Genomic DNA, 12505 nt, shown 5'->3' with positions numbered 1-12505 from the left:
ACCCACAAAGAATAGGGTAATAAGTCACTCAGACTACCATGTAACTATTTTCTAAAGCCCACTTCCTTATCAGAAAGCCAGCCTATTGTTCAGGCTGCAAAATGAAAAACCCCTCACCCCTCACCTCCAGCTCTTCTTTGGCAACCCATTCGGGTCCCCTTCCATGACATTGGAAGGTTTTTCTCCTTCCTTAATAAACTCTACTTTGCTCTCCTCTCTGTGTCTGTGTCTCTAATTCTTCCTGAGTGTAGGCCAAGAACCAGCACAAGTGTTGGATCTGATCACCCAGCAACTCCTATGTCACCTAAGGGGCAATTTCTCACTTTCTCTCCAGCTATCTCTGTCTCTCTCCAGCAAGTGCATGCACCCTATTTAAAAAAACCTTTAAAAAAAGTTATGTGGTTGTACCATTTTGAGATTGGTTCCCCACCCCCTCACTCTGCATAATTACCTAGAGATTCCTCCAGGTTATTGTATGTATCAACAGTTCATTCCTACTGAGTAATATTCTATGGTATGGACGTATTGCAATTTGCTTAACCACCAGTTGCTTATTAAAGGACATCTGGATTGTTTCCAGTTTTTGACTATTACAAATAAAACTGCTATGAACATCCCAGTATAGACTTTCGCATAAACATGAGTTAAACATCCAAGAATATAATTGATAGGTCACATAATTGCATGTTTTGGTTGTAGGTAACCGCCAACCTGTTTTCCACAACAGCTATAACATTTTGCATTCTTAGCAACAATGTATGAGTGATCCAGTTACTCACAGCCTTGCCAGCATTTGGTATCCACCTGGGCCTGTGGCTGGCAAGGGGCAGACTTCCATCTAAACTTCCTTCCCATCTGCCAGGTGGGGTAGGGAGATTTAAAGTCCTCAGGCCAACACCAGCAGCCTTCTGAATGGATCAAATATTTCATTGTGATGGGGCCAGTAGGTGGCAGATTGGTTAGGTGTTGGACTCCCACATGGTTGGCTGCGGTTTGAGTGATGGACCCAGTGGCCTAAAATACACTGGCCTCACGTTTGCCCACAATCCCAAGAAAATGGAGGAGAAGGGTTTGCTGTGTGGCCATCCCCCCTCTGTGGGGGTGATTTTTCACTTTTTCACTCTCTGGGTCTCTGGCGAGCACATGTGCTCTATAGCAAAAATCTTTCTAAAAAAATTCATTGTGGGGGACCAGCAGGTGGTGTGGTGGTTAAGGTGCTGGACACTCCCACACGTCTGACCACGGTTCAAGTCTTGGACCTGGTGGCTTGCTTTCTCACTTTCTCTCTCTCTCTCTCTCTGTCTCCCTCTGATCAAATTAAAAAATAAATGAATAAACAAATAAAATAGAATAAAATAATTCTTAAAAAAAAAATTCATTGTGGTTTTGGGACCAGCAGATGGCATATGGTTAAGGTTCTGGACACTCCCACATGGCTTACCACGATTCGAGTCCCAGTCCTGGTGGCTTGCTTTCTCAGTTCCTCTCTCTTTCTTTGTGTCTTTCTCTGGTCAAATTGAAAACTAAATGGATGAATAAATAAATTTTAAAAATTCATTGTGGTTTTAATTTGCATTTCTTTCATTTGTGTTGTACAATTTATAGCACACAAGTCCTTTATATGTTTTAGGCTTATACCCCAGTATTTAATTTTCTTCGAAGGAATTGTAATTCTACGTTTCTAGTTGGTATACAAAATGAGTGGACTGTAGTGTGTTGATTTTGTATTTTGCAACCTTCCCGAGTTCACCTATTCAATCCAAGGGTCCTGGGATGGGGCAGAGAAGCCTCACATATAGTCAGTGCTCAGCAGAGACGTGAGCCCCACGCTGCCCTGTCGCATGGCGACAGGCTCAGACTCTACCTGGGCCTGTGGCTGGCAAGGGGCAGACCTCCTCCCCAGCTGCCATGTGGGGTGGCAGGGTGTTACAGACCTCAGGCCAACAGTAGCAGGAAGCCATGGAGGAAGGCTATGAGGGGGTCAGGCTTCAGGGAAAGGGTTGTGAATGGGGTGGGATGGGGGTTGAGGAAGAGGTCAGGGGGAGAGCAGAGGGGATGGATGGGCAGAGGTGAGGAGGGAAAACAGAGATTAGGGAGGACATCAACAAAAAGAAAGGACAAAAGAGATGAGGGAGAGGACCACAGAGCCCAGTCAGGGCTCTCAGAGAGTGGGACACCCTCACAGCCTCTTCCTGGGTGAGCCCCATTTTCTGTTATTAGACAGGACTCCACAAAAGAAATCCAATGTGGCCAACTCCATCCGACACAATCACTACACTCCCCCCCCCATAAGAACCCAGAGTGTTTAGATGGAAGTCTGCCCCTTGCCAGCCACAGGCCCAGGTGGATACCAAATGCTGGCAGAACCCAGAGTGAAGGCTGGGTACCAGTGATCAGACTGGTATGGTGACGGATGGGCTCTATTGAAGTGGATGAACATTTAAGACAAAAAAAAAAAAAAAACAGAAATAGCATTGTACGTGTGGGACAGCAAGGGTGTGTTTGAGACCAGGAGGGCTTCCTTGCTAGGGTGGGAGCTCCTGCTAGTACCTCTGGCAGGCCAGCCCCACCCCACACCTCCACTGGCCTTGAGGCACGGGTGTGGGGCAGGGTCAGTGTGTTCTTGCAGATAAGACAAGCTGAGAGTCTTCACTTCGTCTCCAACCCATATGCTTCTCTATCCCAACAAATAGAGGTCTGTGCCCAGCTGTTTCTTCAGCTGTAAAAGGCAGATGTGGGTGGTGAGGGGGTTGGGAATGGGAGGAGCTGCCTACTGACAAAGATGCTTAGCTTGGCCAAACGTTGGTCAACTCCTGAATCAGCTCCTGGGCCCAGCTGTACGCTTCCTTGTAAAATCCAGTTTTAGCAAGGAACCTTGCTTCGTCGTGACAGTCAGAGGCCCTGTCACTGGTACTGGACCATCCTTGATAACCAATCAGGTTCCTTATCCTCTACCTTCCCCCAGGTAATGTCTTGTCCTGAGGCCTGTCTTCAGTGTTAATCCTGTTAAATTGGTTTAGCCAGGACCCCCATACCCCTGGGGTTCCCTCTTAGTAATTTTCCATCTGCTGACTCCCACCCTACTCCTCGGCTATAAATTCTTATTTACCCCCTGCATTCAGAATGTATCTGCCCCACTGCCCGTTATAGCGGTCCCAGTCACCATTGCCATGGTCCTGCATAAAATCTCCCTGATGGTGCTTTAATAAATGACGCTGACTGGGACCAGCGGGTGGTCTGGTGGTTAAGGTGCGGGTTCCCATATAGCTGACTGCGGTTTCAGCTCTGGACCTGGTGGCTTGAAAACCACACTGGTTGGGTGCATGTGCTCTAAGATCCTAGGAGAAGAATGGAGGAGAAGGGGTTGTAGCGTTTCCCTCTCACTGTCTCTCTGGCAAGCGCACGTGGCTTATAACAAAAACTTTAGAAAGTAAAGGACACTAATCAGTTTTTTATTTTTAAAATTTGTTATAGGGGCATGCGCTCTGACAGAGAGAGAGAAAATGAGAAAGCACATCCCCTCCACCATCACCCCCTCCATGGCAACGCAGCAATCCCTTCCCCATTTTCCTCTCGGATTTTGGGCACACTGCCCACTGCCCTCCCCTTCCCCTTCCCCCCTGTGTTTTTCAAGCCACACGTGGAGACTAGAGCTGCAAAGTCAGCCAAGCGGGACTCACCCTTAGACTCTGAATAATGTTTAACTTAACACAACTCCCTGGGAGGGGCAGACAGACCACCCCCAGCCCGCCCCGCCCCAAAGGCAACACCTCCCACCGCAGCCCAGCCCCTGCGGCCCCACTGGGGCGAACCTAAGGCCTGGTCTGCATCTGGGTATCTTTGCAAACTGCGCCTCCTCTTTCGGCTTGCCTCTGGCTCTCTCCATGGCTAGTTTGGACCTGAGTAATGAAGCAGTGGTGGCGCGGGGAATGAAGGGCCTTCCACGCCCCTTTCATGAAATGCACATCTTCCGAAGAGGCAGAGCGACTTTAAGGCTTCCTTTCCAACATCCACTCACGTGGGCGTGCCCACTGCGCGGATCAAACGAGCTGTGTGAACTCGTTGCGGAGGGAATTTTGTCCCCGTTGTGTTTGGCGGCGACTTGCCGAGGCTGAAAGAGGAGGACCCATTTTCACCAACTGATCTTTTCACCTGACAGTCGCGGGGACCCACTCCCACCATCACCACTACCGCCACACAAGTCCTCTGGGGGCGGTGACCGACCCGGATTGCTCGGCCGGGCATGGCCCCACCTCCGCGGGCGGGCCTGGCCCACGCAGGGCGCTCCTTAAGTCCGCGGGCCGGCCGGGGGCTGCTGGGACTGCGGAGCGCGGTAGGCGATGGCGGAGCCGGCTGCCAACCTGCCGGAGACTACTGCGGACCGCTCGGGGTCTGCCGATGGCTCGGGATCCGCAGGGGATGTGTCCAAGACGGTGGGGGACCCGCTGGCGCCCGCCCCGACCCAAACTCTGGGCGCGCTGCTAGGCCACCGCGTCTATGCGCGCCGCTGGGTCTTCCTGCTGGTGGTCAGTCTGCTCAGCTGCTCCAACGCCACGGTACGGGGGCCGCGCCGGGAGTGGGGAGTCCGGGACTGTCCTCGCCAGTCCTCCTCTGAGCCAGCCGGGCGTCATTGCTCGCAGTTACAGCGCGGACTACTGGGGACCCAGGGCGGGTTCCTCTGACCGTGGAAGGGTGGGAGGGACAGATGGGTGTCCTGACTGTGCGGACGACGAGCAGGGCTAAGTGACCACGAATCAGCCAGTGAAATCATATCTGCTGGTCATGGGGGTCCAGGCCCCCAACCTGCTTGTTCCCAACTCCCTCCTGTCAGGGGCCTGGAACCCCTTTTTCTGCAGCTCATCTCCTACAAGTAAAGTCTTAGATGAACCTTACTCATGTCCCTGGCAGCCACTGTCCTGACCACCTCTACACCCCTTGGACAGGTGTCTACACACACCTGAGAGGAGCAAGGGCCAGAAGCCGCTCTCTCGCCAGACCCGCGTGTTCCCCCCCGCCCCTGCCAGTGGTGAAGGAACCTCAGGAATTCGCCCTCCTGCAATGAAAAACTACATACAGTTGGGCGCCCACAGCTCAGGGAGGTGCCGACGGGCTGTGGGGCCACTTGGAAGCTAGTGCCTGTGAACAGGGAACACCAGCAGGCAGTCCCGAAGTGGCAGCCATTGGGATGGCCCCAGCCTTTTCTCTTTTCTGGACAGGGTGTGGAGACAGGCAGCCTGAGGCACCAGCTGGAGGTGGGGGCTGCAGTGACTCCAGAAGCCCATTTTTCTGCTGTAACTGCCTGGCTGAGCTGGCCCACCGCTGGGGCTTGGCTCCCTGGGCCTTTGTCTACATGCAGGGGAAGCCGTAATTGACTTAGGGTGCAGCACCCAAGCGTGCAGAGCCGGGATCTCCCTCAGCCCCAGGCACTGCTTCCATGAGGCTGACAGCTGACGGGCGTCATGGTCTTGGGAGGAAGAGTCGAGTCCTACCTCAGTCCCGCCCCTTGTTTCAACTCAAGTCATTCCGGAGAAAACATAAATCCTACCTTGACTCCAAGAACTGTAGAGATCCCTGCCCTGGTCACCACAGCGAGCGCCATGTTTGCCCTGGCCGAGTTCCCCTGAGCCCCACAGTTACTCATCTCCATCTGGGTGGCCAGGGCTCCTGCGTTCTGTGAAAGCGCCATGAGGGGCAGATGGAGCAGGTTGGAGTGAGGCTCGGAAGGAGTCCCAGGAGTGGCCCTAGGGAGACAGCTCTGTGTTCCAGATGACGATCAGTGTGTGAGGTGGCCGCTAGCATGCCTAAAGGGGTGGGAGAAGGTGAGCTGGGAGCAGGTTGAAGAGAGTTTTTGCGGACAGAAGAGTCAGACAAATGATCTTCCCTATGTTGCCTTCCAAGCTTTAGACGCCTCCCTGTCCCGTCATGGACCACAGCTCCGGGGAGGGTCAGGAATGGAGCTGCGAGGCTGGTGGCGCATGAGCTCAGCTTAGCAGAGCAGCCTTTTGTAAACAGAAGCCTTTCTCTCTCTCTGCTGGGCTAGGCCAGGCGGGCAGCACTTTGGCCTGTGTGAGGACTCTGAAGCTGGGGGAATCTGCTCCTTATGCTGTCCTGAGAAAAAAGGAAGAGAATGCAGCTGTTGCCCAAACTTGCAGTCATGTGAGGTTTTGCGGTCAGACCTCTGTCTGGGCCAGTAAGCCAGGATCTCACTGCTCAGCCTCAGAGTTGGGTTAATCATGCTACCCACTGGTGGTGGGTCTACACCTGTCCCACCCTCTGCCCCGGCCCCCCTGTAGTAAGTCTGGGTGATTCCCCTTCTCCTCTTGGCCTTTACTTCAGGGATTACTTCAAGGATGAACCCATCTCACCTCCTCCAGGAAGACTTCCCCACTGTCCCAGTGTGCTCCTGTGCTGTTTGCTGAACATCTGTGGGACTGAGTCCCATCACTTGACAATGCCTATGGCTGGAGTCTGGTCTACCTGACCAGACACCAGGTCTCCTATAGGGGAGGTTGGCTAGCCTTAGGTGGGGCCGGCAGATAGTCCAGGTGTTCCTACCCAAGACTTAATCACCCCATTTGCAGAAAGTCTAGAAGTGAACCCTCCACCCCACCCTAAAAGCATCCTGGGCTCTGAGGTCTGCGGAAACATTGGCTCTGTCCTTTCCCTGTTGGCCTCTCCATGGCCCTCTGCATGATGCTGCTGACCCAACACCCATAGCTCGGGCTGCTTGGATGTCTGCCACTGGGTCTTCCCCACTCACTGACCTTCGTGGTCTCCCCCAAATGTGTCCTCTGCTTGGCCCATGAGCCTGGGCCCCAGGGCTGCTGTCTCCCCTTACCCATTTCCTCCTCCACCTCCTGTGCTCTGGGGCCGTGTCGGAACAGCTCCACCTCTCCCAGGTCCCGGCCTTGCTCTCTCGCTGCTCGTGCCTGATCCTTGACTACCAAGCCTGCCCTCTCGTGCCCACCGCCCCCGTGATGCCTCCCAGACGGTGGGTGCTCTCCTCCCACCCACAGCCCTTGGCCCTCTTTTTGGAGGGTGAGGTCCAGTCTCGGTGAGGCTCACAGCCCTCTAGGCTCTGGCCTCAGCGTCTGTCTCCAGGCTGGTCCACCCTCCAGGCATGCTCTCCAACCCTGCAACTGGGTGCCTTCCCTCAGGCTGCCAGAGTGAGGGTGGCTTCTGGCAGAAAGACTCCGAGTCAGGGTGTGTTCCTGACTTCTCTTCCTTCCTTTCTTCCTTTCTTCAAGTTTATTTGCTGAGGATGTCCTAGTTAGGGTCTTCACCCGTGATCCTCTCCCCTAGCCCTGCAGCCAGCCAGGATCATGAGTGTGCCTTGACTGTGCAGGCCAACCTGAGATGTGAACCCAGAGCCTGTCCATGTGGCCTGCAGCATTCCGCAGCATTCCGCAGCAGCGCCTCTCCTGCCTGCACTGCTGTGGCTGGAACCTTAACACTTTCTCCCCCTCGGGCTAGTTGAGACCAGAACCAGGTGAGTGGTTCCTGTGGCCACCTGGCTGACTCCTACGTGTCCCTGTAGCTCTGGCTCAGTTTCGCACCCGTGGCTGACACCATTGCCGAGCACTTCTCCCTGTCCATGGAGCAGATCAACTGGCTGTCATTGGTCTACCTCGTGGTGTCCATCCCATTTGGCATAGTGGCCATCTGGATCCTAGACTCTGTTGGGCTTCGCTGGGCGGTGAGTCAGAACCCAAATCAAGGCACGTTGGATGGGATCCCACGTTGGGGTGGGATCCCCTGCATTTGGGCATGATGCCATCACCTCCTCTCCAGATGAGGGCTTACCAGCGCCACCTTCTGGGCTCCCGGACAGAGGCACTGGGGCTGTGGGTGGCTGGAGGTCTGGTCACTGAGTGGACAAGTGTCTAGGGCCCAGGAGGAGCTTGGGATGACTGGTAGCCCCTGACCTTGTCCCTGCAGACCATCCTGGGTGCATGGCTGAACTTCGCTGGGAGTGCGCTCCGCTCCGTGCCCTGCATGACCCGTGAGAAACTGTACCCAATTGCTTTCCTCATGGGTGGCCAGACCATCTGTGCCCTGGCCCAGACCCTGGTCATCTTCTCTCCAGCCAAGCTGGCTGCCTTGTGGTTCCCAGAGCACCAGCGGGCCACAGCCAACATGATCGCCACCATGTGTGAGTCCTGAAGCTGAGGCCACCTACCCACCTGGCCTCTGGCTTGGTGAAGGGTCCTCTGTTCCCATGCTTTCTGGCCAGGGCAAGGCTCTGCCTGTGGGCTGGGGATGAGGTCACAGCTGAGCTCACACACTTCTCTGTCCATCATTCCTCCAGCGAACCCCCTGGGCCTCCTCGTGGCCAATGTGCTGTCACCTGCCTTGGTGAAGACGGGGGACGACATCCCCATAATGGTGAGGGAGCTCATGAAGTGCATGTTTGTGCATGTGTGTCTGTGTGTACTTGTGCATGCGTGTGGAGTTTGTGCATATGCACATGCACACCTCTGCACATGTCTGTGTGACACGCCTGTGTTTGTATAACCTGCTTCTCATATGGGAATGCAGTTAGCAGTTGGATGGGTGAATCTGGAGCTCGATGAGGCGGGCAAATGTCAAGGAGGGAGTCGTCCTTGAGTGATATTTTGTCTTTTTTTTTTTGAGAGAGAGAGTTTTTTGCTCTCCAGAGAGTCAGAGAGAGAAAGTGAGAAATCACCTCCCAAGGAGCATGGCCGTGCCATAATCCCTTCTCCTCTATTTCCCTCTTGGGATCTTGGGCACGCATGCACATGTGCCCAGTGTGAGTTTTAAGTCACTGGGTCTGGGACTCGAACCATGGTGGACTATGTGGGAGTCCAGCGACATAACCACTATGTCATCTGCTGGTCCCCAAGTGATAGTTTAAAAGTCAGGACCCCACATGAAACCCCCAGGGCAGGTCTACCATAGGTTCCGAGATTTGCTGACAGCGCTAGAGATTGAAGGTTGGGTGGCAGCCAGTCGGGGAGCAGGAGGAACTGGAGTACACCCTCTCCCCAGCTTGGTGTCTACGTCATCCCTGCCGGCCTCACGTGCTTGCTGGCCACTGCCTGCCTCTGGGAGAGCGTGCCCCCCACCCCGCCCTCTGCCGGGGCTGCCAGCTCCACCTCGGAGAAGTTCCTGGACGGGCTCAAACTGGTTGGTGCTGTGGGTCTCAGATATCGGGGGATGGGGAGCTGGAGGCCCAGGAGGGGGTAAAGTTGGGAAGACCTTGGCCAGAGGCCCCAGGGCTCCTTTTCCAAGACTCTTCCCCACAGCTGGTACGGAACAAGGCCTACGTCATCTTGGCAGTGTGCTTTGGAGGCGGCATTGGCATCTTCTCCAGCTTCTCGGCCCTCCTAGAGCAGATCCTCTGTGTGAATGGCTACTCTAATGTGAGTACTGCCCACCCCTGCAGGAGCCCACAGCCTCCCAGCCACACAGCTGGACACCCCGGAAGACACTGGGAGACGCTGGCATCCACCTGATGGTGTGGGTGCTACTGAGATGCTGTGTGTGGAAGCTGTGTTAGCAGACAGCAGGTGGCAGCCATGGCTGCAGGGTGGCAGGGTGCTGAGATCTCGCCTACGGCCTCTTCATCTTCACCACCGTACCCAGTGACCTGGGGCTCCAGGGAAGGGCAAGCCCTGGCATTCAGAGATGCAGAGGGGAGCTTTGCTCGGCCCACACGTCTCCTGCCCTCTACAGCAGCACTGGGCGTGGGTGCTGGGAGCGTATCTCCACCTCTGGCGGGGTACCCAGGCACCCTGCGCTGACAGGTGCTTCCCTTCAGCAGTTTTGCTCCCAGGGTGGGGGCGGCCCAGTGTCACCCCCCGCCCCCCCGTAGGCAGCCAGCAGCACAGCTGCAGCCTGTCTGTGCTGCTGTCCTAGGCGCTGAGTGCCTTACCTGGGCTCCTGGTGACCACATGCTCCCTAAGGAGCCTGCATGGTTTCCTTCGTCAGTGACGGTGCTCCAGGCTCTCCTTTGCTCCTTCAGGAGTTCTCGGGTCTCTGCGGGGCTCTCTTCATCATGTTTGGGATTCTGGGGGCACTGGCTCTTGGCCTGTACGTGGACCGGACCAAATGCTTCACTGAGGCCACCAAGATAGGCCTCTGCCTAACCTCCATGGTCTGCGTGGCCTTTGCCCTGGTAAGAGTCCCCTCAAGCCAAGACCACCTTTGCCAGGGGTGGGAGGGGGCATTCTGAGGGGTTGGGGAGGTTGTGAGGCTTGGACAGAGCATCTACCTGTTGGGTACCCACACAGCCAAGTCCAAGGGCTCATCCGGGACGGGGGTGCCTGACTGCCCTGTCCTTCTGGTTGCTGCTTCCAGGTGTCCCAGATGCGGGGACAGACCCTGGCGCTGGCAGCCATATGCTCGCTCTTTGGGTTCTTTGGCTTCTCAGTGGCACCCGTGGCCATGGAACTGGCCGTCGAGTGCTCCTTCCCTGTGGGAGAGGGAGCTGCTGCAGGCCTGATCTTCGTGCTGGGGTGAGAGTCCACCGCCCCAGCTACCCCACAGGGCCCAGAGAGCCTCCCCATGTCCCACCCTAGGCTGTGTGGCCCAGGCCCCTTTCCCACAGGCAAACTAGCAAGATCTGAGGACTTACTGAGCACCTGCTGTTGCAGGTCTGGGCCAGCTCTGGGGCCCACACTGATGGGCTGTGTGCTGCCCACAGAGCGACCGTGGCATAGTGGAGGGCATGGGGTCCCTTCCAAGGTTGGATCTAGCCCTGCGGGGGTGGGCATTGCTGCCAGCCAGGGGCTGAGAGCCACGTGTGTCCAGGCAGGCCGAGGGCGTGCTCATCATGTTACTGTTGACGGCACTGACTGTGCGTCGCGCGGAGCCATCTTTCTCCACTTGCCGGCATGGCGACGTCCCGCTGGACTGGACAGGTGAGTGCCCAGACACAGGCACAGGAGCCCCAGAAAGCAGAGGCGAGGAGGTGGGGCCTGGCCTCTCCTCCACAGCCCTGTCTCTTGGTATCTCCATGTCCTTAGATGGGTGCCAGGTACCTGTGGGGTGGAGGCAGAGTGGCCCTAGAGTCAGAACCCTGGGCTGATCATGGTGGAGCCCAGAGAAAACCCTGATGAAAACCCAACTTTCTACCCTTCTGTATGAGTTGTTTAAAAACCAGTGAAAGAGAGACATAGAGAGACATGGGGGCAGAGATCTGAGAAGGAGAGGAAAGACAGAATGATGAGAGAGAGAGAGGGATATGGGGAGTCAGAGAGAGAGATATAGGAGGCAGAGAGAGAAAGAGATAGAGGGAGACAGAGACACAGAGAGCTGCAAAGGAAGACTGTGTTGTTTTCAGAAATACCTGAGGCTGGGTAATTATAAAGAAATAGAGATTTATTGACTCACTGTCCTGGTGACTGAAAGTCCACAGCTTCATAAAACGGCAGAAGGCAGAGATTCCATCAGAGTGGAGTGCGGTCTATATCCTTATGACCACCGCCTGCCTCATTTCCTCTCCTTATGAACCCACCCTGTGATGTCTCACAGTCAAAAGCCCCAACCTGGGACACCATGAATGGATTAAGTCTTCACTTAACACCCTTACAATACAACACATGAACTTTGGGGAGACATCCAGTCACTTCTTACTAAGACCAAATTCCAAAACATGAACCTTTGTGGGACAAACCATTATCCAAACCATATTAGAAGCACAGCAAGACATGGACACACAGAGAGACACAAAAAGGAGTGAGTAAAACAGAAATCAGACAAGTGGTACACGCCATGTCCAAGACTCTGCACTGGTGACCTCAGAACTCAGTCCTCAGAAGCTGGTGTCTGCACACACCTCCTTGGGTCTGTCAGGGGCTGGAAAGGGCTCTGCTTCTGGGTTGCTCTGTGGTCCTAGTTAGTGGGGTCAGCATGGGTCAAGGTCACCTGGAACTGTGCCCATCTGCAGCCACACAGGCTTGGGTGGCTCCTGAGGGAGCTCTGGCTGCTTGAGGCAAGATGGGGGACAGAGCTGTGCCATGTGTCCCTAGTGTCCATGCTGCTGATGGCTGGCCTGTGCACCCTCTTCAGCTGCATCATGGTGCTCTTCTTCTACACTCCATACCGGCGCTTGCAGGCGGAGTCTGGCATGTCCTCCTCCACCCAGGAAGTGTGCCCAAGAGCTGAGGACCATCCTGAACCACCCCTGAGGACCTGACATGGAACCCCCAGCTGTTCGCTGCTGGAAGCTCAGGGGCAGCTCATTCTTAGAGGGAGTTCTCTTCTAGGAGCCCCAGGACTTGGAGAGATTATGACCAGAGATGTCTCGTGAAGGAGAGGTGGGAGAGGCAGGCTTGGGTTACCTTGGCTGGCCAGCTACAGCTGAGAGCCTGTGGCAGAGATCTGGGGTCCTTTGCGTACCCAGTGCAAGGCAGAATGGCCCTTGGCCCCAGGACAGAGCATGTGGCTACAGCAAGAAGAGCTACCGCTGTGTGGACATTGACCTGGCAGGACTCCTGTGGCCAGGCCAGACCCAGAGTGGCTGGGGGGGGGGGGGGGGGGG

General features: G+C 55.4%; 1 protein-coding gene across 4 annotated transcripts; it reads left to right on the top strand.

Moving 5' to 3' along the window:
* The first annotated feature begins 4279 nt into the window (after positions 1-4279).
* On the top strand, positions 4280-12499 carry SLC49A3 (solute carrier family 49 member 3). 4 transcript variants are annotated; one of them, XR_003548630.1, is made up of 10 exons: positions 4281-4556; positions 7538-7696; positions 7939-8152; positions 8309-8385; positions 9010-9147; positions 9267-9383; positions 9986-10138; positions 10321-10478; positions 10778-10883; positions 11994-12127. XR_003548630.1 is itself a non-coding variant. In XM_014586052.2 (10 exons), the coding sequence occupies exons 1-10, from the start codon at positions 4341-4343 to the stop codon at positions 12150-12152; spliced, it is 1461 nt and encodes a 486-aa protein (XP_014441538.1). In that variant the 5' UTR covers positions 4282-4340; the 3' UTR covers positions 12153-12499. The 4 variants fall into 4 exon arrangements, 3 of the variants coding, with proteins under 3 accessions (XP_014441539.1, XP_014441538.1, XP_006143905.1); XM_014586052.2 differs by having other exon boundaries at positions 4282-4556; positions 10774-10883; positions 12034-12499; XM_006143843.3 differs by having other exon boundaries at positions 4284-4556; positions 10774-10883; positions 11994-12499.
* The last annotated feature ends 6 nt before the right edge of the window (positions 12500-12505 follow it).

The sequence above is a fragment of the Tupaia chinensis genome, unplaced genomic scaffold (assembly GCF_000334495.1).
Source record: "Tupaia chinensis unplaced genomic scaffold, TupChi_1.0 Scaffold000111_1, whole genome shotgun sequence".
Taxonomy (NCBI): domain Eukaryota; kingdom Metazoa; phylum Chordata; class Mammalia; order Scandentia; family Tupaiidae; genus Tupaia; species Tupaia belangeri.
The sequence above is the reverse complement of the archived record's forward strand: the minus strand, read 5'-3'. Positions and strand labels throughout refer to the sequence as shown.